The following is a 26,912-nucleotide window of genomic DNA, read 5'->3' as shown; positions in this document are numbered from 1 at the left end:
TTGCGGCTGGAAAAGTTGGGAGAGGCGGCGGCGGCGGGCACGGGGAACGGCCCGATCCGCTCCGCTCCACCCGCGGGGCCGCGGCAGCCGCTGCGATCCCGTGTGGGGCCGGGGCCGAGCCCGCCGCAGCCGCGGTGCCTTCTTGGGAAAGGGAGCGGAGTCCGGACCGGCCTGATCCCTCACTGGGAGAGCGGGCGGAGCTCGGGGTGCCCCGATCCCTCACTGGGAGAGCGAGCGGGGCTCGAGGCCGCGCTGATCCCTCACTGGGAGAGCGAACTGAGCTCGGGGTGCCGCGATCCCTCCTTGGGAAAGGGGGCGGATTCCGGGTACCCCGATCCCTCCCTGGGAGAGCGAGCGGAGCTCGGGGCCGCTTTTCACATGCGGGAGGAGGAGGCTGAGCCCGGGGTACCCCGATCCCTCCTTGGACAAGCGAGCTGAGCCCGGGGTGCTCCGATCCCTCTCTGGGAGAGCGAACTGAGCTCGGGGCTTCCTCGATCCCTCCGTGGCAGCGGGAGCTGGGCCATCCCTCCCTGGGAGAGCGAGCTGAGCCCGGGGTGCCCCGATCCCTCTCTGGGAAAGCCAGCTGAGCTCAGGGTGCCCCGATCCTTCCTTGGGAAAGGGAGCAGATTTGGGGGCCGCACCGATCCCTCCGTGGGCAGCGGGAGCCGAGCCGGGAGCTGCCCCGATCCTTCCCTGGCAGGCTGAGCCCGGAGCTGCCCCGATCCTTCCCTGGCAGGCTGAGCCCGGGCCCGGAGCTGCCCCGATCCCTCCCTGGCAGGCTGAGCCCGGAGCTGCCCCGATCCCTCCCTGCCAGGCTGAGCCCGGAGCTGCCCCGATCCCTCCCTGGCAGGCTGAGCCCGAGCCCGGAGCTGCCCCGATCCCCCCCGGGCAGGCTGAGCCCGGGCCCGCGGCCGCCGCTCTCTCCTTGGGCAGCGGAGCCGAGCCCGGGGCGGTCCCGCTGTGGAGGTCGCGGAGCCCGGCCCGGGCCCGCTCCGAGCTTTGGGAAGGGGAGGCTGAGCCCGGCTTTGGGGTTCGTCACTCCAGCCAAATGAAGAATTCCCCTCCTGTTCTTTCCCTGCGGTTTTTAATTTCTTGTTGTTTCTAGGCCGACTTGCTGGTTCTGGAATTTGGCAGGATGGGAATGGCTGCTCCTGGCTGACTTGGGCCGGGGAGGGAGGGTGGGACAGAGTTTGGGGTGCTGTAAACGCGTTGTTCCCTCTGTGAATATGCATGTCAGAGCAGACATCCTTTATTTTTTCCATTACTAATTCAGCAGCAGGGTTTTTTAGAGTGCGTGTGCCTCCACGCGTGGCCTTATATAACTGACATTTTCCCTAACGTTTTAGGCCAAAATCACAACAAAGCCTTGACTTACAGGGACTAGATATAAAAAATGGAAATATTCAGTTGCAGCACGGATGTATCAATTCCTATTGCATGGGAATATGTACATTTTGGAGTATGTACATTTTGATATTCTCAAGAAGCTACAAATGAACCAAAGAAAGATATTTTGAGAAACATCATTATAATTTTTTAAACTTAAAATGTAGGTCCTGATCTTACAGGTAGTGCAGATGACTGGAAACAAGGTCAGATATTGGAAACATTATTGTGTGAGTATTTTATTTGAGACTGAGAAGAGAGGACTGTAGTGCAACACAGTTATTTTGATAGTGTTTCATAGGTTAAGGAAATACAAGCTGAAATTCAAGCACTGAGTTTTATTTTATAATGAACAAGCATATTTAGCACATATATTAGAAGCACTTGGTAAATTACAGGCTGTATCACATTTTTTTCCTAAATCTGCATTATTTTAGCACATGGAATTTGTGTGCCTGTGATTTACCTGAAAAGCTAGAAAAACAACCTGCAAGAATTTGATTATATGATAAATCAGCAAAGCCAGACAGAATAATTTCTGAGGTTATTTTTCATGGCATAGAAGTTTGATTTGCATTCATGAAGTTATAGGTAAATATACCAGTAAACTAATTTGGTTTCTGGGTTTTGATTTTGTGCTCTTTTGTAGGTTTTGTGTTTTAACTGTTGTGGATTTTACAGATTTCATAACTGGGAACATTAAATCTTTTCCCTCTTTTTGTAAACACAAGCTCCTTACTGAGGCTCACAGATATTGAGTGAAAAGCAACCCAGCAAAAACCAACTCCAAGCACAAAATTCATGAAGCATTTGAGAATAACCAGGAATAATCTATTTATGGAGTTATACCCTTGTCTCATGAAGCAGAAAGACTGAATTCTCAGTATTTAGTTGATTTGAATTGTTAGATTAAAGTTCCAGCTCTAAGATGATAATTCATTGGATATTTTGAAATTTTATAGTTCTGTTATTTACAGGTTTCATTGGATTTTTTTTTTTACTTTGCATTTACTCTCAGTTATTTTAGTTTTTATAGTAACATCTGCTGATATTTGCAATTCACAGCAATCTTTTTTCAAGAAATAAACACTTTTTTTCCTGCAGTGAGGATTCCAGCATGGTTTCTGCTCATATCCTGCTTTTGTAGATTCAGCTGCATTCTTGGATGGGGAAGCTTCTTAACCTTGGACTTGAGGGGTTTGGGGAAATAAAGGAAATTATGATGAACATGATTGAAAAGTAATTAAATTAAAAATAGATAGTTCTAATTATATGATACAAAGGGATAGGAGGAGAAAGATTTTTTTGTGATTTAACTTTATGCATGTGAAAAATTGGGAGTTAGTATAAGGTAATATTTGAATTAAATAGCAATTTAAGAAACTTGCTACAGAGGAGCTCCTCCTGAGGACTGTGAAATTTGAATTCATTAGTGACCTAAACAGATCAATACATTTTTAAAATTTTATTTTGGCCTATGTTGCACACTGTTGTCTTACATATTAGAAGAAAATATAACCAAGTAAGAATTGTTAAATTCTAATAATTGTGAATTAGTGTGTCCTTTAGGAACACATTTTCCAGAAAAGTAAGTGACAGTTCAATCCCTTAGGAATGGCTAGACATTATTTGGGAGGTGTATTATGATACAGACCAGGCAGGTTTTTTAAAATTTTATTTTGGCCTGTGTTGCACACTGTTGTCTTACATATTAGAAAAAAAATATAACCAAGTAAGAATTGCTGAATTCTAATAACTGTGAATGAGTTTGTCTTTTAGACATTTTCTAGAAAAAAAAAGTGACAGTTTAATACCTTAGGAATGACTAGACAAAACATTATTTGAGAGGTGTATTATGATACAGACCATGCAGTTATTTTAAAATTTTATTTTGGCCTGTGTTGCACACTGTTGTCTTACATATTGAAAAGAAAATATAACCAAGTAAGAATTGCTGAATTCTACTAACTTTGACTGTGTGTGTCTTTTAGGAACATATTTTCCAGAAAAGTAAAGTGACACTTCAGTACTATAGGAATGACTAGACAAGACATTATTTGAGAGGTGTATTATGATACAGACCATGCAGTTATTTTTAAATTTTATTTTGGCCTGTGTTGCACACTGTTGTCTTACATATTAGAAGAAAATATAACCAAGTAAGAATTGTTAAATTCTAACAACTGTGAATGAGTGTGTCTAGAAAAGTCACAGTTCAATACCTTAGGAATGACTGGACAAGACATTATTTGAGAGATGTATTATGATTTAGTGATACAGACCATGTAGTTATTAGATAAAACTCCTAATTATTCTGTATTCAGTAAAACAAATATCCTTTTGAATTTTTAATGCATCTTAGGTCTTGTGCTTGAACGTAAGTTAGATATGAGATGGATGGTTTAGGTTAGAGTTTAGATATTTAGATATTTATCATTTGATAAATCACCTTGTTCTGCCATCTGTGTAATGAACCCTTGACAGAAGAGGTGCCCATCCCACAGGTACAAAAATGCATTTGTTTCCATGCATTGGAACAGTGTGATGCTCCTGAGGTGCATTTGAGATGTAGAAAGCAATTCAGTAGGATGACAAAGTATTGAGAGGGATGGGGATGCAACCCCCAAAAAGGCAAACCTGAATTTGAACTGGGTACCATCCCAGATTTTATCAGAACCAAGCTGTCATTGCTGCCTTTCCACAGTTCAGAGCCAGCAGCTGCCACTGCAATAGCTGAAATTGGTGCTTTTTTATTTCTTTTGCATTTTCTGACTTTTTTTTGTTAAATATTTATCATTGTTTCTCCCAGGTTGTAGTTAATGTGCTGCCTGCCAAGCTTGTAGGGAAATTTGCTCAATCAATGCATTAGCACAAGATCTTTCATTAATTCTCCTTCTAAGGAAATTAAAAAGAGAACAGCTTGGGTTCACTTTGCAAGTTGGGCTCATGTGTCCTTGAGAGGAGTAGTGTGGATTTTTTATTGTGTCATCCAGGTCTTTCTTGCTTTTCATAGGACAGGAATCATTTGTAGCAGTGAGCAGTAACATCAACAGAGCAAATGAAGCCTCTGGCTTCACACTCAATCTTTCTGAAAAAAAGTAACTTTTCAGTAGCTAAAGTATTTATTTTAAAGAAAAGATGGTAATTTTTCAATGGCCATACATAAAGATATCCAGTGTTTTTATCAGGCTGTAGTCTGCTTTAAGGCTGCACAGGCTCCAAAGGCTAAAATCTCATTTCTGTTGTGGATTATGTGGCAGATCAAGTCTGGTTTTGAAGGAAGAAGATACTGATATTAGGATGAAAGCTTGTCTTGCTCCATGCTGGGGAGTAATTCCTCTAAAAGAGCCTTTTTTGGGGAGAGCAGGGGGCAGTGGTTTCTGTCTCTGGATGCACTCGGGCCCTCTCTGTGTTCCCCTCGTGTCCAGCAGCCCTGGGGCTCCTCACTGGGAGCTCTGGGGCTGCCCTGGTGCCCTCGGGCTCTCCATGGGGGAATCTCCCATTTCATTCTCCCAGAAGCTGCACAAAGCACCTGGAGAGGGTTGTGAAACCAAGTGACCTCTCAGCCACGCTTGTGTCAACTCCTGAAATATTCTGCTATTGTAGTGCAGGCAGAGCACCTGCACCAGGGTCACCTGTGTCCTGGACAGCCCCTGCTGATTGTTCAGTGTGGTTTTAAAACCTCAAAGCATTGCTAATAAATCTTTTAAAGCTTTGTTACCTTCAATGGTTCTATTCCTAATGGTGCTGCTTCCCATGGTTCTTCAGGCAGAGCATGAACTGCAGGGGTGCTCATAATAACTGACCCAGAGGCAGAGTGAGGTGAAGGTGGGTGAATTAAAATCATTTATTGGCTGTTACAAATAATTATTGTGCCTTGGTTTATATCAGGTGAATGCAAAGTGCAACTTCAGGCTTCTTCCCACATGTAAATAAACTGTGTCACCCTCAGAGTTACAGTGTTTTTGCTCTTGTCTGAAAGTGTGGCTGTTGCTGAAACAGTGTCACTGCTGAGGAACAGGAACCTGTAGGGATGAAATAAACAGGTTAAATTCTGTGATAGCAGAAATCCTTGCTGGTTTTATTTATTTTATTTTTGTTAATAATTTCTTAGGCATTCTCATATAGTTCCAGATAATTAGCTGTATGTGAGAGTGCCATAAATATTCATCCTGTTTATAAAAGGTAGGCCTTGGATTGCCATCCTGGATGTCATCCCAAATGGAAATCATGGTCAAGTGATGCTGTGATTGTCTGCTCTTGAAGTTACCCAAATTTATTAAGTTTGTACTTGGACTAAGTCTAAAAGTTTGTTTCTGAACAGAAAAGAGCTTGTGAGGAAAATGATTGTGTGTGAGTTGGAATGTAGCTTATAGAGGGATGTGTGAGTGGTACGTTTGTAACAAGGGTATCATGAAATGATATTGTTATCTAAGCTCTATTTTCAATAAATGTAATGAAAAACTCAAATAGGAGCTCAAGGCTTCAAAATTTCCTAACCAATGACTGGGAAAAGACAATGGAGGAAGGAAGAAGTCATCAAGATCATCTGGAACAAAGTCCTAAAATGGAATTTATTTTGATTTGCAAGAAGGTTTTTACAACTCCAGAAGCACCATTTGGGATGCCAGGGGACCACATCTGTGATAGAAGCATCTGTCTGGAGATAATTCATATATTTGAGGTCTTCTAAGCAGTGCAGGTTTTTCTTTTAAGCCCATAAATGGCCTTTGAAAGGGAGACTTGTATTGCTTTAAATTCCCATCTTCAGCTCTCCAGCAGTGCCCCAGTTCCAGGACAGCTGCTCTGGCCTTTCACAGCAGTGAATTGGTGTCACTCACTCCAGCCTTGCTCCTGCCTGTGGGTTTAAGAATGGCAGAAAATAAGCCTTCATTTCAGGAATTAAAAAATAAATTACCTGTATGTAAGAAAATCAAAAATTCAGCCCTGGATTGCTGTGTTGGCCCCTTAAACTCTGTGTTTCTAAGTATAAACTTTTGGAAGTACTACAGGCACCTTGCACACACTGTTACTTTATCTCTGTGGGGTTTTTGTGTTTGACTTAAAATAACAATCTGGCCTTCATGGTTGTTACAAGCTGTATTTGTAGCTACTAACTTAGTTCTGCTTAAAGCAGGTGTGTGGAGTTACCTAACAGAATAAAAAATTCTTGGGTTGGTTGGTAACTCAGATTCTAAAGTGTTCTGGATTTTTTTCATATTTTTGCATTTTTAGTCATACTTCCTTAGACTGCTTTTCTCAAGTTAAAAAAGTCAAATATATCTAGAGCACAGTTGTGGCATTTCCCAGCAAATTTGCTAATGCTGTCTTCAGTTACATAATCCACAGTGGGAAGTGAAATGAGGCACCAGGCAACTTTCTATTATTAATCAATTTTTTCTTTCAGTTGATCAGGATTAGCTTTGAAGCAAGGAGTGACCTGGAAGAAAAGCTGTTTGATATTTCACTGCTATTTTTTAAAAATAATCCACTGCATTTGGAAATTATTCTCCTCCTTTCTTAGTAAATGCTGTTTTGATTTTCCTGAAAATAAGTTGAAATACTGGTTTACCTGTAGAAATATTTGTGTTGGGATTCTCCTAGACTTTCTTAGACCATTTTCTTCTGACTCATAGAATTGTTTAAACACTTCTGTGGAGAAGATGTGGAGAAAATTTGGCTTTTTTAGAGAAGAGCTTTGAGATAGATTTGGAGGATTTGTTCCAAAATAGGAAGGGGATGAATTCCTGCAGAGTAGAACAGGCTCTGTTTTAGAGACAAACAAGAACTGATATTTTCATTTTCTATTCCTTCAATATTTAGTGATTTAGACTTGACCTGTTGCTTATAGAATAGAAGAGAACAAACTCAGTGAGCTGCTCAGTAAATCTGGGGGACTTTTGCTCACATCAATAATCCTTCCTTCAATTGCTTTGTGTTCCTCGTTAAGCCAAGGCTTTCCAGCCACTCCTGCTCTTTCTGTGCTTTCCTGACCCTCCTGTGCCATCTCCCCATTCAGGGTTTGTTTCCCAACTGGAGGCTGCAAGGTAAAGTCACTTATTGACTTTCAGTGTATTCTGATTTTATTTGAACCATCTTTTTATGTAGGGAAGGCTTTAAGTTCTTGTAGTAAGAATCTTGTGTAGCTCTTAATAATTTCTGTTGCCTTCCTCTAGATTTTTTTTAGTGCATCATCTTCTCAAAACCATTCAATCAGAATTAATGTGAATAATATTGTATCATTACTTGTACTAAACTTTTTTATTGCAATTTATCATAATTTTGCATTGCCCATTAATTTTACTTGCATTATTTACAGGGAATATCTTATACTGAGGTGTTATCTGCAGATCCCCCATATAATTTACTGTGCAGTGGTGAACAATCACATTTAACTCAACTTCAGGAGTGTGCACACAGAGTTTTGATAGCTGATTTATTCCTGGAAGACATGCAGGCTCCATTTGAGTGTGTGGCTGAGAGCTCTTTTCTTTAATTAAAATCTCCTTCCAAAGGTAACTTGTGTTTGTCAGCTGTCTGAAGATTCTCCCATCACTGCATTACAAACCTGCAAAATAGCAAAGGAATTTTATATTTGATTTATTAACTGGTTTGTATATTTTTCAAATGAACAAAAAGAAAAACCATTTGTAAGACTGGAGTCTATTTATTTTTTTTCAATCTGTCAATTTATTTTGTCATTCCTGCCAAGAGCTTCACACAGATTGACAGGAATGAGTGTTCTGAAGAATTCTACACTTGTTGAGTTCCTCAAGGAAATGTTCCAGCAGACTGACTTTCTGCTTGGGTTTATTATCACTTATTGAAACAAGACTCAGTGGTGTTTGTAGCTAAGAAATCAGGCAATTTCTGACCAATTTCTAGAAGTGGTTACTTGCCTTTTAATGTTCCAGCAGACTGACTTTCTGCTTGGGGTTATTATCAGTTATTGAAACAAGACTGAGTGGTGTTTGTAGCTAAGAAATTAGACAGTGTCTGACCATTTTACTTGCCTTTTATACACTTTCCCCCTGGAAAATCACAATATTTATTTGGATCACCAGTGCCTGAGAGTTATTTAGGATGAAGCTTTCTGAGCACTTGGGAGCTTACCAGCTGTTAAGAGTTAATTCTGTTGTTACACTTTGGTATCAGAGTTGTGTGAGAGCTTTTGATTGACTGTGATTAATGCTGCAGAACTTCAGAGAGGCTCTGTTATTAATGTGCTGATTGACAGAAAATTATTCTTGTGAGAGCATTACAATAGCTGAAAATCCATCATCTTGATGATTCTTGCTGCAGAATGCCATGGAATGAGCAGTCAGCTGTACATTATTGTAACTCTTGTTGAGAGTCAGGTGCCTCTCTGGAGCCTCTCAGATACAGATCTGCTTTTGTTTGGCAGTCCATCAGAAACAGTGTGACTGCTGTTTGTAAAAGTGATTTAATTCATGGAAATTTGGGAATATTTTCTCAGGCATCACCATTACTCAGGGCTGAGTGCAGTGCACACATCCCTGTGTTGGTGCCAGTAAAATGCAGCCTGTGAGCTGTGGTGGGAACAGCTCAGGGCAGTGAGAGCTGACCTGGGATCAGAGTGTTCAAACCCCACCCTTGCCATGGTTGGATCCTCAGCCAGGTCTGGAGAGGCTCCTTGGGCTTTTCCCAAGCTGTAGGTGAGTTGAGGCAGTGATTTGAGGAAAAAAATGGACTTTCCTGCAAAATGTTCCCTTTCAAGTTGCAGGTAAAGAGCAGCAAGGGCAGTGTTTCTGATCCTACAGACCCTTGGCAGGATTGCAGAAGCAAAGTGGACTTTGTGCTGGAGCTCAGCTCAGAGCTCTCAAACCCTGAACTCTTGGGTGTCACCCTCTGCTATCCCCACTCAGATACCAGAGCTGGTTTTATTTTCTGGTTCCTTACCTGCACCTTAAATTGTCCAAGTTATGTCACAGTGACATTTCATTTCTGTAGTCTGTCTTAGCTGATGTTTTACACTAAATTTGTCCAAGTTATGTTACAGTGACATTTTATGTCTGTAATCTGTTTTAGTTGTTTTAAACTAAACTGTTTAAAACTAAAACTTCTAGTTTTAACCCATTTAGATCAAATTAGCTTTTCATCTCACATGTAGCAGTTAACTGAGCAGAAGACAAGTCCATTTGTGCTCTGATGTTTGTTTTCACTGTTTGAAAAATGGAAGAAGTTGCTGTTCCCTGTAATAACTTCATGAGCTGTGACCTTGCTTGGTGTCACAAATGAAGCACATGGCAACTTGCTCTTGTCTGGTTTGGGGCATTTATAAATTTAGAACTTCTGTTGTTGGTCTTGTTAACATGAGCACCAACTGCTGCTGTTGTCCTGTAGCTCAGTCCTTTTGAGAAATGGACTGATTGGGCAACTGGAGGATTACAGTTCCTTTGGAAATATAATTCAGTGTATCTCCTGTTATCAGAGAGGGCTGACAGGCCTTTCTCTAAGAAACATCAGTGGGCTGTGGCTGAAATGAATGAAACACTTTGTTTCACCAAGGAAGTGAAGCAAATCTTCCACCATTTCCCAGCAGATAAAAATATTTTGGTGACTATATTGTACATTAAAATGATGAATTTAGATAGTCAACATAGTATTATCCTATTTTATCTACTTCTGTAAAGGACCTGCTGTGATATTCTGCCATCTGACCTTGGATTTGTCACTCTGAAGCTGGAAGGAGATGAATATTTCCAAATTTAACAGATACAGAGAAGCAGAGTTTTCATGCTGCAAATATGTTTTGGCAGGAGCTGGTTATTAACAATTAATGTTCTTTGTTAGTTTGGAGACCCAGTTGAGAAGATGCTGTAATATTTTTAATGGGGACTGGTGGAAAAACACTGCATACCTGCACTGAAGAAATATAAGGTTAAAGGAAAGAAATTTGGAAGTGGATGTCAGAGAGTGGGTGAAATACATTGTAAAACACAGAGGGGTGATTTTACTTGGAGAATAAATTCTGAAAAGTGGTAACCATAAACGGCATGAAAAATTTGAATAAAATGAATAACAGAACAAATGTGAGTGTCAATGCAAACATTGAGTGTGACCTTGTGCAGTTGTGAGGGTTTGATTTCATCCCTGGCAGCTTTGGGTGGCTGCACTGGCTGGGAGAGGCTTTGCTGCTTTGCTCAGGGCTGGGCTCCTGTTGCAGAAATCCTTGGGGGGCACAAAGGCAGCTCTGTGTTCTCCAGGCAAAGCCAGCACCCTCCTCAGGCCAACATTTGCATCACTGTTGGTTTTCCCTGCAGGGACAGCTTTTCATGTGACACCACCTTGATCAGCTGTGTGAGAAGGGCTCTGGGTCTGCAGTGGACTTAAAAGTCTTTTTTTTTCTATTATTTTTTTTAAATGTCACTTATTTGTGTGGCTGCTGCTGGATTGGAGCATACCTGGTTTGTCAAAGAGCAGAATAAAATGGCAGTAAAGGCCTAAGTAGTTACTTTTGGAGATAACTTAGCTAAAACCAGAAATAGTTTTGATGTAATCCTCTCAAATATTCAATGATCCAAATAGGGCCGTGACAAATATTTGGGGTTTTTTATTACAGATAAAGGCACACTGATCTAGTAATGCTCATTTTAAATTTGATGGTACAAATAGTTGTATGAGGGCTTTCATTTGCTTTAAATGCTGCTGTCAATATAAGTGGTATTTCTAATTATCTGAGAGTAACTTCATTTCACAAACATTTTGGAACAAGTAGTTGTGTGAGGACTTCCATTACCTTTAAATGCTGCTGTCAATATAAGTGGCATTTTTATTTGAGAATAACTTCATTTCACAAACATTTTGGAGCAAACTCTAGTGACTGGAAGCAAATTTTCTGGGCTTAGATAAAAGCTCTGATTGGTTAAAGCAGAGATTTAAATTTAGACATTCTCTGTATTAAATACACAATTTGAGTGCTCTATTTTTAACTGAATTTTAAATAAAAACTGGCTAAATATAGAGAACAGTTATTTCTGGAAAGTTTGTGTGCCAGCTGACATTTCTTTTGCTGCTGCTTTTGTCTTTATACTTAGCAAAACAAAAGCTGATGGAATAAAGAAGAATTTTCATCATGTTTTCTGTCCTGGGCTGGCTGTGGGAGCTGTGGCAGCCGTGGAGCAACTTGCTGGAATTTGTAGTGAATGTGGGGAGGCAGGAAAATACCAGGAATTGGGGTGCATGAGAAAGTCTAGAGCAATTCTGGTCCCATATTTGTGTCCCATCTCTACTGTTTTACAAATATTGGCATAAGGGCAGAAATAACATTTCCAAATCTTGCTAGGATTAAAGCTCTCCATTTAATTATTTATACTTAATTGTTCCATCACAGCTCTTGTGTGAGTTAAAATTGCATGGAATTAAACCTTTGTTTGCCATGCCTTGTAATTGTTGGGTGACATTCTGTACTACTTAAGTCATTAGAAGTCTTGTAATCTGTGAATTTGAGACTTCCTGGGCTGTGCACTCAGGTTAGTCAGGAGGCAGAACACGTTGGGGATTGGAATGAGATGCTGCAAGAGTGGATGACATACTCTGGCAGACAGCATAAACTGGTTTTGTCTCTTGTCTGGTGCAGTTATGGTACATAATTGAATTTACAAAAAGTAACTTGTAGGAAGAAGACCAGAGACAGCTCTGGTAGGGATTGGTGTCATCCCACACATTTAACACAGGCTTCCCACTCAGTTTTTCACCAGTTTTTAAAATCTGTTTATCTGAAATTTTTGAACAGTGTCGAATTTTCTAGTCTCACAAACTCTATAATGGCAATACATTCCCTTCTGCTTTTTACAAACTCTTGGGTCATTTCTTTCTCTTGGCATGGCACCCCTGTGGTGCCATCCTCACCTTTCCTGTACTCTCTACCATAATTCCAGAAGTTTGTGGTGACACACAGTAACATGATCTTCAGTGCTATCATTAAAGTGGAGACTTTGCCAAACATTTGCAGAAATTGGTGTTTTAAATAGCCCAGCTCAGAATTTTCTTATGCTTTCCATGGCAACAAGTTCATCTGTTATGCAAATGCCACTTGAACAGTCTCTGTCAGTGCATGGCTCTGGTTCTTTCCTGCAAAAAGGAAATTTAGTGCTTGGTACCAATAGTTCATGCACAGTTTGGAGCATTTACCTCTACAGGTGTCCTGGAACACCTTCCCAAGGTGTTCATCACTTTTTTTATATTGTGGTTGGAAAATGCAGTGATTAAAATGTGCTCTCTGTTAATGGGTAGCATTATACACCAGGCAGTTTGGTATTAATAGAATTGCTGTGAAGTTTGCCTTCCTCTTTCTCCTGCTCCTACTGGGGAAGCTTGAAAGTGTCTTTTTATGGAAGAGGAGATGCAAGTTCTGCTGGAAAAAATTACAGAGAAACCTTTGCTCACTGCATTTGCCCATAATCTGTAGATAATTCACAAGACTTTTCTGTACTGTGTAGCTGTGTGTGTTCTTCCTCTCCAGCTTTATTTGGTATATTAGATCTGGGCAGATTGAACAGAGCCATGATTTCTGCAGCTCTGAAATATTCCTGTGGTTCTCAGGAGCTGGAGGTTAAAGTTCTGTTGTGAAACAGCTCATGGCAATTTTAGTGTTTCATTTGCTTAACAATCCAAGTTATACCTGCACAAAGGACTTGTATCTGATAACTTTACAATGGTGTTGCAAGAAGTTCACTCCACCAAATACAATGATGACAGATTGAAGGAAACAAGGTAATAAAAGCTTTTATATTTTGCCTTTTTTTCAGGTTTTCATACCTACCTGACAGCATTGTTGAAATAGACCTCTTAATGATATTGTGTGTGGAGCCATTTACATTTAATTGACATCTCTGTTAATGAGGTGTTTAAAAAATTGATCTTGAGTTTTGAATTTCACCCTTAGACTTGCTGGAATTAAAATGTGCTGACTTTGCCTCTAAAATTTTCTGGTTTAGCAAGATTCAGTACTGGAAATGGAGATTTTCATGTGCCTGGGATGATCTGTAGCCAAAGTGGGAAATGCTCCTAGTACAGAGTATCTATCTTACACTGACAGAGAAATAAAAATTAAAAGCTTTTTGTGGATTGTGGGGAAAAATTAATCAGTGGCTCAGAGCAGCCCTTAACACAGCAATGTTGCCCTTTATTTAGCCAGGTGATTTTTGATTTGTCTTTGCTATGTGAGCAAATGCTGGTAAAGAATAATGGAAGATTTTGTGAATAATGGAAGAAGTAAAAAAAACCAAACAAAAAGGAAAATAAAGAGTCTTAAATGCAAATAGGGAAACATCTTTAAAGGACAGCCTTAGCATTCACATCTTAATAATGAGCATTTTGAATTAAATAGCATTTTTTGTGCCTAGTTACCTTACTGTTTAATCAGTTCAACTTATTAAATATGTAAGGTCTTTAACCCCCATGTGCTGTGCCATTCACATTTGGACAAGGTTCTGAGAAGTCACTGCAAAATGTTTTTGCATTTTGTGGAGCACCTCCAGCCAGTGCAACTTGGATTTAATTATTTAATTTTTTGAAGCAAGTTTTGCTGTTCTTTTGGATGTAGCATTCTGTGTGTGAAAAAGGCACTCGTGTGTTCTGGCCTGTCTGCAGAACAAACAACTATTCACATTTTTACTGATGTCTGAAGGCTTGAGGAATTTATTTTGAAAAGCATGACATCAGCCAGCAGTCTGGATACAAGAACAGATGAATTCTGGTGCACAGCAAGCTGTTTCTCAAATTAAAATTCAAATTGTTAAAACTATGTTAAAATCCATTAATCAAAAGAAATGATAGTGCAGTTGTTTTCTGCTGAATTTTCCAATAGAATGTTTAACTTGAATATTCACTTAATCTTTATTCCATTCTTTTAAATGCTAAAGTACTGATTTTTTTTTTCAATAGGAGAAAATAATTAGAAGTTGTTTTATAAAATAGTAGCAGCTATTGCATGGGATTGATGCAGACTTTAATCTCAGCCAGTTCCAAGGGGTTAACTAGTGAGTTTATGTTATTACACTGTGATTCACACATGAAACTCTGTGGCATTGTCAGTGTAATGTGTCAGTTTGTCTTTTCCCTTCAGCCACAGCCTTGCCAATGCTGCCCTTGTCTGTCCTCTAAAAATACTTTCCAGGGAATCTCTGAGGGAACTTCTCCACTGTTTTCCAGGAGACTTGGGATTTGGGCAGGTTTCTGTGGCAGGTTTGAGATTTGGGCAGGTTCTGTGGCACATTTGAGATTTGGCCAGGTTCTGTGGCAGGTTTCAGATTTGGGCAGGTTCTGTGGCACATTTGAGATTTGGCCAGGTTTTTGTGGCAGGTTTGGGATTTGGGCAGGTTTCTGTGGCAGGTTTGAGATTTGGGCAGGTTCTGTGGCACATTTGAGATTTGGGCAGGTTTCTGTGGCAGGTTGGAGATTTGGGCAGGTTCTGTGGCACATTTGAGATTTGGGCAGGTTCTGTGGTACATTTGAGATTTGGGCAGGTTTCTGTGGCACATTTGAGATTTGGGCAGGTTCCTGTGGCACATTTGAGATTTGGGCAGGTTCTGTGGTACATTTGAGATTTGGGCAGGTTTCTGTGGCACATTTGAGATTTGGGCAGGTTTGTGTGGTACATTTGAGATTTGGGCAGGTTCTGTGGCACATTTGAGATTTGGGCAGGTTTCTGTGGTAGGTTTGAGATTTGGGCAGGTTTGTGTGGTACATTTGAGATTTGGGCAGGTTCTGTGGCACATTTGAGATTTGGGCAGGTTTCTGTGGCAGGTTTGAGATTTGGGCAGGTTCCTGTGGCAAGTTTGAGATTTGGGCAGGTTTCTGTGGTACATTTGAGATTTGGGCAGGTTTCTGTGGCAGGTTTGAGATTTGGGCAGGTTCTGTGGCAGGTTTGAGATTTGGGCAGGTTTCTGTGGCACATTTGAGATTTGGGCAGATTTGTGTGGTACATTTGAGATTTGGGCAGGTTCCTGTGGTACATTTGAGATTTGGGCAGGTTCATGTGGTACATTTGAGATTTGGGCAGGTTTCTGTGGTACATTTGAGATTTGGGCAGGTTTGTGTGGCACATTTGAGATTTGGGCAGGTTTGTGTGGCACATTTGAGATTTGGGCAGGTTTCTGTGGCAGGTTTGAGATTTGGGCAGGTTTGTGTGGCACATTTGAGATTTGGGCAGGTTTCTATGGTACTTTTCATGGGTAAGGTCTGAGTTTGTTACTGAGCTGCAGTTAGAGTTGTTTGCTACAGATCTCAAAGAAGGAACAGTACTTTCCGTTCATACCAATTATTCTTTTCCCTTTTCAACCCAAGAGTTTTGGGGAGACAAATGTCCACATTCTGTATTTCTGTAAGAGGTTGAAGCAGTGTTTGAGCTCAGGTGGGAATGTCCTTCTTCCTTAATGATCTTAACTGTGAACATGTTTGGTGCTGCAGTTAAAGGTTATTAAAGACAATGGCATCTTGTACAGTTGAGCAATATTTAATTATAGAGTTCAGCTCCAAGTGTATGGAAAGACTGTGTTAAATGTCTTCCCTCCCAGCTTCTGAGTAGGTTTATTCCATCCCACCAGAAATAACTCTGTGGTTTAATAATCCCATTAGTAGTTTGGTTAACAACAAAAGTGTGAGCCCAGCTAACTGTAGCTTCTTCAGAGGTGTCTTGGTTTTATCAATAAGATGAAGTTTGGGCAAATAAAGATTCCTCCTCTCTTACACTGTCACTGTTGTTATCTGAGCTGCTCCAGAGTTAGTGGCAGTGCTGATGCCCTGGCCATGGCAGCAGCCTGAGCTCTCCCGGGCCTGTTGCACTGTTACAAAGGGATTGTAAAGGTGTGAAGGCTGAGCTGTCTTCAGGAGAAGTGGAGAGGAGAGAAAAAGGAGCCCTGTTGAAAGTTGCAAGACAAATTGCAAACTGGTGAATTCCTCTTTTGATCTTCATCACTACAGACAAGTTCCTCCTTTCCATCTGTTTATTTCATTCATTTTCCTTTGCATCTTTCTTTTACAATTCTTCTAAAGCACTTACACACATATTAAGTTCTGCCCTTCATTTATTCTTTTGTCATTGTTTCCATTTCACTTTCCCTGTGTTTCATTCCTGTATCTTTCTTGTTTAGACCAAGTGGAGGATCCAGCTGGCCGTAGCAGCCATGTAGGACCCTTCAGGAACCTGATGGTAAGTGCACGTGTGTACTTATACTCAGGCTTCCACCAGGTTCTGTCTTCAGAGCATTTCCCCTCCTGCAGCCTTCAGTTCACTCCTGACCTCTGAAACAATGAGAAAACCAAGGGACAGGCCTTGGACTGCTCATTGATATCATTTGTATCAGTTGTAGGTTGTGTTTTGATTGGAAATCTGCAGGAAGAAAGTTCAAGTTTATATGGATTTTAAAAGCACTTTGAGAACTCATGAGAGAAAATCAATCAACAGACACTTAAAAAAGTTTCTGAACTCCAAATACATGAAAGCTGGGAGAGCAAGCAGTGAAGTATCACCTATGACTCTGTTCTTAAATTCTCTTGCTGGGTGTGTGCTGTTGAATGGTCAGGACCATGGAATTGTGCATCTGGGACAGTCACTGTCATGTTTCAGTGCAGTGAATTCTTTGAACCTTCCCAAAGAAAGCTGCAGCCTAGAAAATGAACAAGCTAAAGCCATCTACAGTGTTTGGTGTCTCTCATTGGTTTGTGTCAGAAATTGATCTGACACATCTGAAATGTTGTGTGTGCACAAGGAGTTTGTTCACTGTTCAGAGAAAGGGCGAGTTGGGTGCTGGGTGAATCCTCTCTTCAAATGCACCAGTGCTCCAAGGCCAAGAACTGGAAACATCTCCAGCTGGATCATGGAGCAGGTTACATCATGAGAGAGCTGCATCTCTTTTTAGGACTGGCAGAACTTGCAAATGCTCTGCTTTCCATCAGTACCATAAGGTATGTGACACAATATCTCGATTTTGTGTGAAAATCCTGCTATTGTAGTGATTTCTCAGATTATCATTGGATTTGAGGTACTATAAATTTTACATTCTCGAACTGGATGACACTTTGAAACATATCTGCATGCTTTAGCACTTGAGATTTGTGTTGGTGCCTTTTCATACTTTACCTCACCCTTGAAAGAGCACAGTATATTTCTAATATTGTTAGAAAAAAGAATTAATTTGGAGACTTTGACAGTAACCTGTTGTTGTGCTGAAATTCAGGGCTACTGTAGAGTTAGATGCAGAATTGCACTGTGGGAAGAAGAAGTTTCTGAGCACGTGTCAGGTTTGGCAGGTGAGAGGGGCCTGTGCACCAACCTTTTAATTCTTGTTTCCAATCAAGAATTTTGTTGCTTTGAGGGCAAGATACTGATAGTGGTCTTCAGATGATAGGTGGTCTGCAAAAAATTTGAGAGTTCTTAAGGTTCTAGGAATGATTTCTTATGTCACTCATAAGGTGCATTGTGATGCATGTTTGATTCCTAGGAATGTGTTGAAATCTTATATTTCCACTTTTTCCTTAGAAGGGGAAGTGTTGGATTGTGTTACTGAACATTCCCAGAGAATTTCAAGTGACTTGAGAGATACTTCTGGAAACTTCTTTGATATCCTTCATGCTCAGATCTTGGTAGTGTTGGTTGTAATAATGAGCATTAAAGGTGCTGATAATAAAAAAATGGTGTTTAAATTGGACTTTAGTAGTTTGTCACTTAAGGAAAGATGTTTTTAACTTCCTCATGCCTATGTAAGCACCCATGTATGTGCTAAAATCTTCTGACAGTCACAGGTGTTTGGTATAAAAGCAAAATTCAGTGTTGTGTTGTTCAAACAATCTTTATGGCAGGTTAGACTTGGGCATCATAACAATAATTGAGGATATTCAGAGAATATTGGTAGGAGAATGTGTGTGTCTTGTCCAAAGGTGACAAAAACTCAGTCTGAGTGACTGTTGTCAGGTTATAAGAGTGAAATCTGTAAAATTAGATAAGAAATCAAAAAATGTTTATTACATACATAAAACTGAAACACATTGGAATTTGGGGATGGCCTATGAAATCTGAGCCCCTTGAGAGGAAATATAGATAATTATGTAGTTTGTTGAAATCAAAACAAGTGAGGCTGTCTGAGCTGTTCTCTTGGGGGGTATTTGTACTTGGAACTTCCTGCAACAGAGGAGCTTTTTTTTTTTCTAAGGCATTTCAGTTTCTTGGCTCAGGATGTGAGAAATATTTTCAAGGGGTAAAAAGGAGGAGTTTGACAGGATTGTGACGTGGAAGAATGTGCTTCTAGCTAGGAAATGGATTTAGGGCTGTGATGGCCATTTCTGATCAGAGGGAATGGGCAGGGTGTTATAAAGTGGAATTTGTGTGTTGGAGGGGGCACAGGAGGAGTTTGGGCTTCTGGACAGTTCTTCCCAAGAGTTTTGTGTAGAATTGTGGAGTTTCAGTGATGGTTTCTGTATTCTGTGTGGAGAGTCTGCAATGAAGTGAATGAAAATCCATAAAATTTCATTTGTGACACACCCCTTATCATAATTTCTGTATATTATAGGCCTGAATCTATAACATTAGTGGCAAAAATCAGCAGTACTTTGTAGTGCAGTGGAAAATGAAGTTTTCAGTTTACATCTTACAGCATGGTCAGCTCTTGGCATATAATGCCCTTTTGTGTTCATCATCCTCTTCAACTAATCCATCCTTCTTCATTTTCTTAACAAAAAGTGATAACTTGAAAGTGGTGTTTGTGTCAGGACCCATCCAAATACCTTCAGTGTTTTCTGTTACCCAGTTCCCTCTCATTTGGTTGTACTGCCTTTGCCCTGGTTGTGAAGCTGCTTTCAATCTTCTCATAGTGGTATTACTTCATTGTCTTTATCATAACTCTTCTCATCATTCAAAATCTTTATACAATGAAAATAAACCTCTATGGGTTTCTATTTTGTAAGGTTTTCCAATTAACATTAGGATTAATTGTGTATGAAGAGATTTTCTATTTTCCATACACTTCTGTGAGATTTAGGAATTTTGTGGCCACATTAAGGGATTGGGTACCTGCATTGTGTGAGCTGCTTAATCCTGGACAGGTGGTTTGTTCTTGCTTTGGAAGTGAGAAAAGTGTGTGAAGTTTTTTACCTGAATGCTGTCTGTTCTCCTACAGGGTCTCTGCAGGAGTTTGTTGTACTCCAAAGCTGAAGGTTTAAATCTGCCACTGATACATGACAAATAAAAACTGTTAAGCAAGAATAATAAATGCTCTTTTCCCACTAGGAAAGAAGAAGACTCAGGAAAGTAAAAACAAGGGAAAGAAGGCAGCAGATACAAAACAGAAAAAGACTGATTTGGATTCTACTTCTGCAGATATGAGGGATTCTAAAGAAGGTGAGTTCTCAAGTGTATTATTTTTTCCTTCTCTTATCTTTTTGAAGCAAAGGATGCTTGTCCTGTTTAGTCCATTAGCAGGTTATCCTACTGTAGCAAAGTGAACATGTTTGTATCATTTACCCCAATTGTTTTACTAGTTGGGAACTTGGCTGTTAGAAGCATGTCATTAAACATGCAGCTCTGACCACAGGAAAAACTAATGTGCTGCAAAATTGAGATATAAACACAAACTCCTTACAGGATAATATCAGAGCAAAAACCTTATTCTAGTGTCTTGGAGCTTGGTTTCATGGTCATTATTTATTGCTAATTAACAAAGTCAGTACCAAGGGAGAAAAAATATTAATTCATTTGACCCATAACTCTTCCATTCCTTCTCTCTGTTGTCCCTTCTGCTGGCACAGCACGAACACCCCTGCTCAGGTGTCTCCTGGCCCAGCTAAGGAATGGAGAAGGATTTTTGCTCTGTAATGTACCCACTTAGGCAACACAGTGAGGATTGGCAGCAAAGAATCACAGAATCCTGGAATCACTGCAGAATCACAGAACATTTTGGGTTGGAAGGGACCTTTAAGCTTATCTTCTTCCACCCCCTGCCATGGACAGGGACACCTTTCACTAGTTCAGGTTGCTCAGAACCCTGGCTTTCTTTTCTTCAGCAATGGATATCCCTGAGAACAGACAGGCAGGACTTGCATGCAGGAAAACAACCATCCACACAAGTAAATAAATGAGAAGTGTGATATTGTCTTGTGTCAGGAATGTTGGGTATGTTGTGCTAGAAGAAAAAAGGAGAAGAAAGGTGTAGCATATGTTTGGTAAACATATCTCATGCTTTTCTTTCTCGCACTCTTGTGTTCCAGGTCACAAAGAGGAAGATGAAGCTCCTTCTGTTTCTGCTGTGCTGTCTCTGGAGCAAACAGCTGTGATTCAGGAGATGGTAAATCAGGATGTCCTTCCAAAGCTGATGGTCCCCAGTCCCACCAACGAAACACAAGTGATAACTGAAGACAAACAAGGAGAAGCCATAAACTGTGCATCAGATGATTTAGATGACGATGAAGAGGAGGATGAAGAAGAGGAAGATGAAGAGGAGATAGAAGATACCAATATGCCTAAAGAAAATGCTGAAATGCCTTTGATATGTGAAGAAAAGTTGGACTCCATGGAAGAACAAAAGAGTACGTCAGAGGAATCTCCAGAAAGCTCTCCAAAGAAAAAACTCGTGGTGAAAATCCCAAAAGCAGAGGGGGAATCCAACGGTGATGTTCAGGAAACCTTCATGTTTCCTTGCCAGCATTGTGAGAGGAAGTTCACCACAAAGCAGGGGCTGGAGCGCCACATGCACATCCACATCTCCACCCTGAGCCACGCCTTCAAGTGCCGCTACTGCGGGAAAGCCTTCGGCACTCAGATCAACCGGCGCCGGCACGAGCGGCGCCACGAGGCCGGGCCCAAAAGGAAACCATTCCTCACTCTCACCTCCTCACAGCACCTGGATAATGTTGCTGATAACCAGGTGATTGTGGATGATGGTCTTAAAGATGACCTGAATGTTTCCAGTCTCGTGCAAGACTCTGTTGTTTTGGATTCTGAGAAAGTTTCCCAGGAAATGTCAAACTCGGCGTTTGCTGAGGAGAATAAGGAGCCCAAAGAATTGCATCCGTGCAAATACTGCAAAAAGGTTTTTGGTACTCACACCAACATGAGGAGGCATCAGCGCAGGGTTCACGAGCGTCATCTTATTCCCAAAGGTGTCAGGAGAAAAGGGTTCTTCACTGAGGAGCCACCTCTCCCAACAGAGCCGGCCCCAGCCGTCCAGAGTGTGTACATAGCAAGCACAGAAATAGAAGAGGAAGGTGAGGGAGATGATGTCTATCTTATGGATATATCCAGCAATATCTCTGAGAATTTAAATTACTACATTGATGGGAAAATTCAGTCCAACAGCAGCACTAGCAATTGTGATGTGATTCAGATGGAGTCCAACTCTGCAGACTTGTATGGATTGAATTGTATAATCAGTCCGGTCACAGTGGAAATTTCCACAAATTTAAAGGTTACACAAACACATGTGAATGAACCTCCTAAGGAACCCTCTAGCAGTGGGAGCAGTGAATCCAAAAAGAGAAGAACTGCCAGCCCTCCTCTTGTACCAAAAATAAAAACTGAAATAGACCCTGAACCTATAACTCCTACTAGTTCTTTAAATCTTCCTCTTAGCATTTCAACAGAAAGCTTAACTTTTCATAAAGAAAAAGGGGTTTATTTGTCATCAAAACTAAAGCAGCTTCTTCAGACACAGGACAGTAAGAAGATAACTCCATCAAGTGAAATCCCTAAAATAGGACCTTCTGTTACATCATCATCTGTTTTGCCTCCAGTATCCAGCAGGTTTAAAAGAAGGACCAGCTCTCCTCCCAGCTCTCCACAGCACAGTCCAGTGCTTCGAGACTTCGTCAAATCAGGTGAGGGAAAAACTGTGTGGAACGACAATATTAGGAGTTCAAAAATGCCAAAGTTAGAAAGCCACAGCAACTCACCTGCTTGGAGCTTGGCTGCAAGGGAGGACAAAGAGACTTTGAGCCCTCATTGCTTTGAAGAATATAAAATATCAAAAGACTGGACAGCAGCTCCAACTTTTGGCAATGTGTGCAACCAGCAGCCCCTGGATTTATCCAGCGGAATGAAACAGAGGTCTGATGTCAAAAGCAAGACTCAGGTTCCCTGGGAATCCGTTTTAGATCTGAGTGTGCATAAGAAGCCGTGCAGCGATGCAGAAACGAGGGAATGCAAAGAGAACTCCAGCCCTGCGACGTGCAGCGGGGTGAAGAGGAAGAAGCCCACCACGTGCATGCTGCAGAAGGTTCTGCTCAACGAGTACAACGGGACGGACGCAGCCGCGGAGCAGCCGGGCACCGACAGCGCCAGCACGGCCCCGCAGCCCCCGGCTGAGCCTGGCACTGATCCTGCTCCCTCAGCAGCGGCTGCCAGTGACACCCAGCCCCTCAGCTCCTCTGCTGCCTCCCCTGTGCCCGCTGTGCCGCCTGCTGCCCCCGCTGGGTGCCAGCTGCCCCCGCTGTTAACGCCCACCAACCCCCCGTCCCCGCCGCCCTGCCTGCCCGTGCTGACTGCGGCCACGTCGCCGCCCCCCCTGCTCCCAACCATGCCCTTGCCCATCCCAGATGTCTCTGCCAGTGCCACCAACACCTCCTCCTGTCCCTCACCACTCTCCAACACTACCACCCAGTCCCCATTACCAGTTCTTTCACCTACAGTTTCTCCTTCTCCGTCCCCCGTCCCTTCTGTTGAACCTCTTATTTCTGCTGCTTCACCTGGCCCCCCTAACCTGTCTTCCTCATCTTCCTCCTCCTCTTCCTCCTCTTTCTCATCCTCTTCCTCCTCATCGTCTCCATCTCCACCTCCTCTTTCTGTAGTTTCTTCTGTTGTTTCCTCTGCTGATAACCTTGAAAGTTCTCTCCCAATAATAAAACAGGAGGAAGCTGAAAGCGAGCAGCAGAAAGCGAGAGAGGAGCCTCACACTTCAGGTGAATCAGGAGTGGTGCAGGAAACCTTCAACAAGAGCTTTGTGTGCAATGTCTGCGAGTCACCTTTCCTTTCCATCAAAGACCTGACGAAGCATTTATCCATTCATGCTGAGGAATGGCCCTTCAAATGTGAATTCTGTGTACAGCTTTTTAGGGATAAAACAGACTTGTCAGAACATCGCTTTCTGCTTCATGGAGTAGGGAATATCTTTGTTTGTTCGGTGTGTAAAAAGGAATTTGCTTTTTTGTGCAATTTGCAACAGCATCAACGGGATCTCCATCCAGACAAGGAGTGCACACATCATGAGTTTGAAAGTGGGACTTTGAGACCCCAGAATTTTACTGACCCCAGTAAGGCAAATGCAGAGCACATGCAGAACCTGCCAGAAGATTCTTTGGAGCCTTCAAAAGAGGAGGAAGATGAAGATCTAAATGATTCTTCTGAAGAGCTTTATACTACTATAAAAATAATGGCTTCTGGAGTGAAATCTAAAGATCCAGATGTCCGGATGGGCCTCAATCAACACTACCCAAGCTTTAAACCACCTCCCTTCCAGTATCACCATCGGAATCCTATGGGGATTGGAGTTACTGCAACAAACTTCACAACCCATAATATCCCACAGACTTTCACCACTGCCATTCGATGCACAAAATGTGGCAAAAGTGTTGATAACATGCCTGAGTTACACAAACACATACTGGCCTGTGCATCTGCTAGTGATAAAAAGAGATACACACCTAAAAAAAATCCAGTTCCCCTCAAACAGACAGTGCAGCCTAAGAATGGCATGGTGGTCATTGCTGGGCCTGGCAAAAACGCCTTCAGAAGGATGGGTCAGCCTAAAAGACTCAATTTCAATGTGGAGATCAGCAAAATGTCCTCCAACAAACTAAAAATAAGTGCATTGAAAAAGAAAAACCAGCTTGTACAAAAAGCTATCCTGCAAAAAAAGAAATCTGCCCAGCAGAAGGCAGAGCTGAAAAATAACCCATCCGAGACAGACTCCCACATCTGCCCCTACTGTAACAGAGAGTTCACTTACATTGGGAGTTTGAACAAACACGCATCATACAGCTGCCCCAAAAAACCCATCTCTCCCTCCTCCAAAAAGAATTCTTCCAAAAAAAGTGCAGCTTCTTCCCCTGCCAGCAGTGACAAAGGCAGCAACCAGCGCAGGCGGACGGCGGATGCAGAAATCAAAATGCAGAGCACTCAGCCTCACCTGGGCAAGACCAGAGCACGAACCTCAGGACCTGCACAGCTCCAGCTCCCCTCTGCCTCCTTCAAATCCAAACAAAACGTTAAATTTGTACCTTCCATGCGATCGAAAAAGCCAAATTCATCTTCATCCTTGAGGAACTCTAGTCCTGTGAGAGTGTCTAAAATGTCCCACGTTGATGGGAAAAAAACTAAAGTGGTTTCTAAGAACAATTCCTCTGGAATCTCCAGCAAAGCCTCCCGGAAATTGCACGTCAGAATACAAAGGAATAGCAAAGCTGTTTTGCCAAGTAAATCTGCTGTGGCAAGTAAGAAAAAGGCAGACAGGTTCAGTGTAAAATCTAGAGAGAGGATTGGAGGACCAATCACACGGAGTCTGCAGCAGGCAGCAAATGCAGAAGCAGCAGAAAACAAAAGAGATGAAAGCAGTGCAAAGCAAGAACTGAAAGATTTCAGGTAAGCATTTAATTTGAAGTTGAAACAACCCAGGAACACGTTGCTTGCTGTTTTGCTTGCTGGTCTTTTTTTTTTTTTTTTGTCTTTTTATTCTTTTTTTTTTTTTTTTTGAGTTTCTCATGCTTAAATAAAAAAAGAAGTTGCATTTCCTAAAACATGGATGAGCAGCTTACTGATGCTGGGGTATGATGTACATACTTGATGCATTTTGTCATGTCATGAAATTATACACGGTTTGTATAGAGAATGTCTTTAATTATAAACTGAATTGAAAACTCTGGAAAAAAAAAATGTCAATACCTGAGTGCAAATAAACTTCATGTCATTAAACTCAATGTTATTGGAGACACTGACCTTGTATTTGGTATCTGACATCTAAGGTAGCCCAGAAGCATTCTAGATTTATTTATGGTGGTTCACTAAGTTAAAAAATATGACTGCATTCTTTACTCACTAAAATAACTTGCTTTGGTTTGTAATAAAAAGCATTCTCTGCATATATATATATATATGAAAGAAACAAACCATGACCAAATACTTCAAAAATGTATGTGCATACGGACTGAGATCATAAAATACTTAATATAAGGGAAATAGACATGTAAGAAAAGTTACATGAACATGTAAATTTGTTAGAAGTATCATGCTTTTTATGTTTCACTATAAAACTTTATAATTAAAGTTCTATTTCTTTTTGAGAAGAAGCATTTTAATCACAAGAAAGGGTAATCCTTCAATAAATAAATAAAAAATCTTAATCTACGTGCCTGAGTCCCGATTTACGTTTTCATGTAGTCTCTCAAATCAATAGTATATTTTGCACAGTGTTTATAACCTTTGTTACCTTGCTCCTGCCCTGTTTTTCTTGGAAACAAGAGTCTGATTTGCTGAGGAACTTTCACCAAGCTCACTGGTAATTAAGAGTTCTTTTGGGGTTGGTAATTAACAGCAGATTTCGGGCCCAGGGTAGGGTTTGAATGGGAAGGAGGGGGAGGAATTGGCAGCCTCTGTCAGAACAGACAGGGCAGGATCTGTTCATTGTCAAAACCCAAACTGTTCACAGCTCGTGTGTCTCACAGGGAGCATCTCCAAAGAGTGAGGACATTCTTTGGAAAGTAAAGGTGTTCAGTATAGCAGAATTATTCCCAAGTGCTGCAGGGGAATTTGACTCAAAATAATCCATACCCAAATTAGGATATGTTGAAGGAGAAAAATGTTATTTGGAATTTGGAGACTAATGGTGTAAAAATGCCTTTTAGGAACAAGAAATGTCTCCCTTGGGACATAAACATCTTCATGTTAATTCTCATCAGCTGCTCCCTTTAGTTATGTGTGAAGCTGCATTTAAGTGCTGCCAGAACAGATCAGTAGAATGAGAAGCCAAAACACATCTTTCCATCTAAATGAATCATTTGACCTTAGGCAAAATATCCAAGTACTTGGAAATGGGTGCACATGGGAATTGTTTTGTAGCATTTGGGGAAATAACAATTGACCTGGGGCAAGGTTTCCTTGGCTGCCTCAAACAGCCCTGGTTTGCTTTGGCTGCTTGGAGTCTTGATCAGTTTAACAAATGGTTACACCAGGGAATTCTTCTTGCCTCTGAAGTAACTTTTATAAATCTAGATTGTCTACTCAAATTCTTTTTATATCAGTTCTGCAGCATGAAGAATTTTTCTGCCTTCATACACAAATGTCAGCACAGTTTAACTTTGATTCTGCTCTATGTAGGCACTGTTGGGTTTTGATTTTTTTTTTTTCCAGGAAATCTTAATATTTTTTCAAGACTCCCTTCATGTATATTTGTTTGCCAATTTGTTTTTCACCTTTCAGTTTTTCTGTGTAAACATACTTGTTCACAAATTGTTTTGTCATTTATCTTCAGTTTTTGTTTTGTTGGGGTTTTTTTATTTGTATTTTCTAGGAATCTCCTGTAAAA

The 26,912-nt window shown here is 41.1% G+C and overlaps 1 protein-coding gene across 2 annotated transcripts in view; it reads left to right on the top strand.

Annotated features, from left to right (window-relative positions):
• PRDM2 (PR/SET domain 2) overlaps positions 1-26,912 on the top strand; it is a 64,831-nt gene that overhangs the window by 24,126 nt on the left and 13,793 nt on the right. For both annotated transcript variants that reach the window (XM_064730883.1, XM_064730882.1), the window contains exons 7-8: positions 19,634-19,744; positions 20,611-24,973. In XM_064730883.1, the coding sequence (XP_064586953.1) occupies positions 19,634-19,744; positions 20,611-24,973 (4,474 nt within the window). The remainder of the gene's footprint in view (positions 1-19,633; positions 19,745-20,610; positions 24,974-26,912) is intronic.

This window comes from Zonotrichia leucophrys, chromosome 21 (genome assembly GCF_028769735.1).
Source record: "Zonotrichia leucophrys gambelii isolate GWCS_2022_RI chromosome 21, RI_Zleu_2.0, whole genome shotgun sequence".
NCBI classification, from domain to species: Eukaryota; Metazoa; Chordata; class Aves; order Passeriformes; family Passerellidae; genus Zonotrichia; species Zonotrichia leucophrys.
Note: the sequence above shows the minus strand (reverse complement) of the source record. Positions and strands in the feature narration are given on the sequence as shown.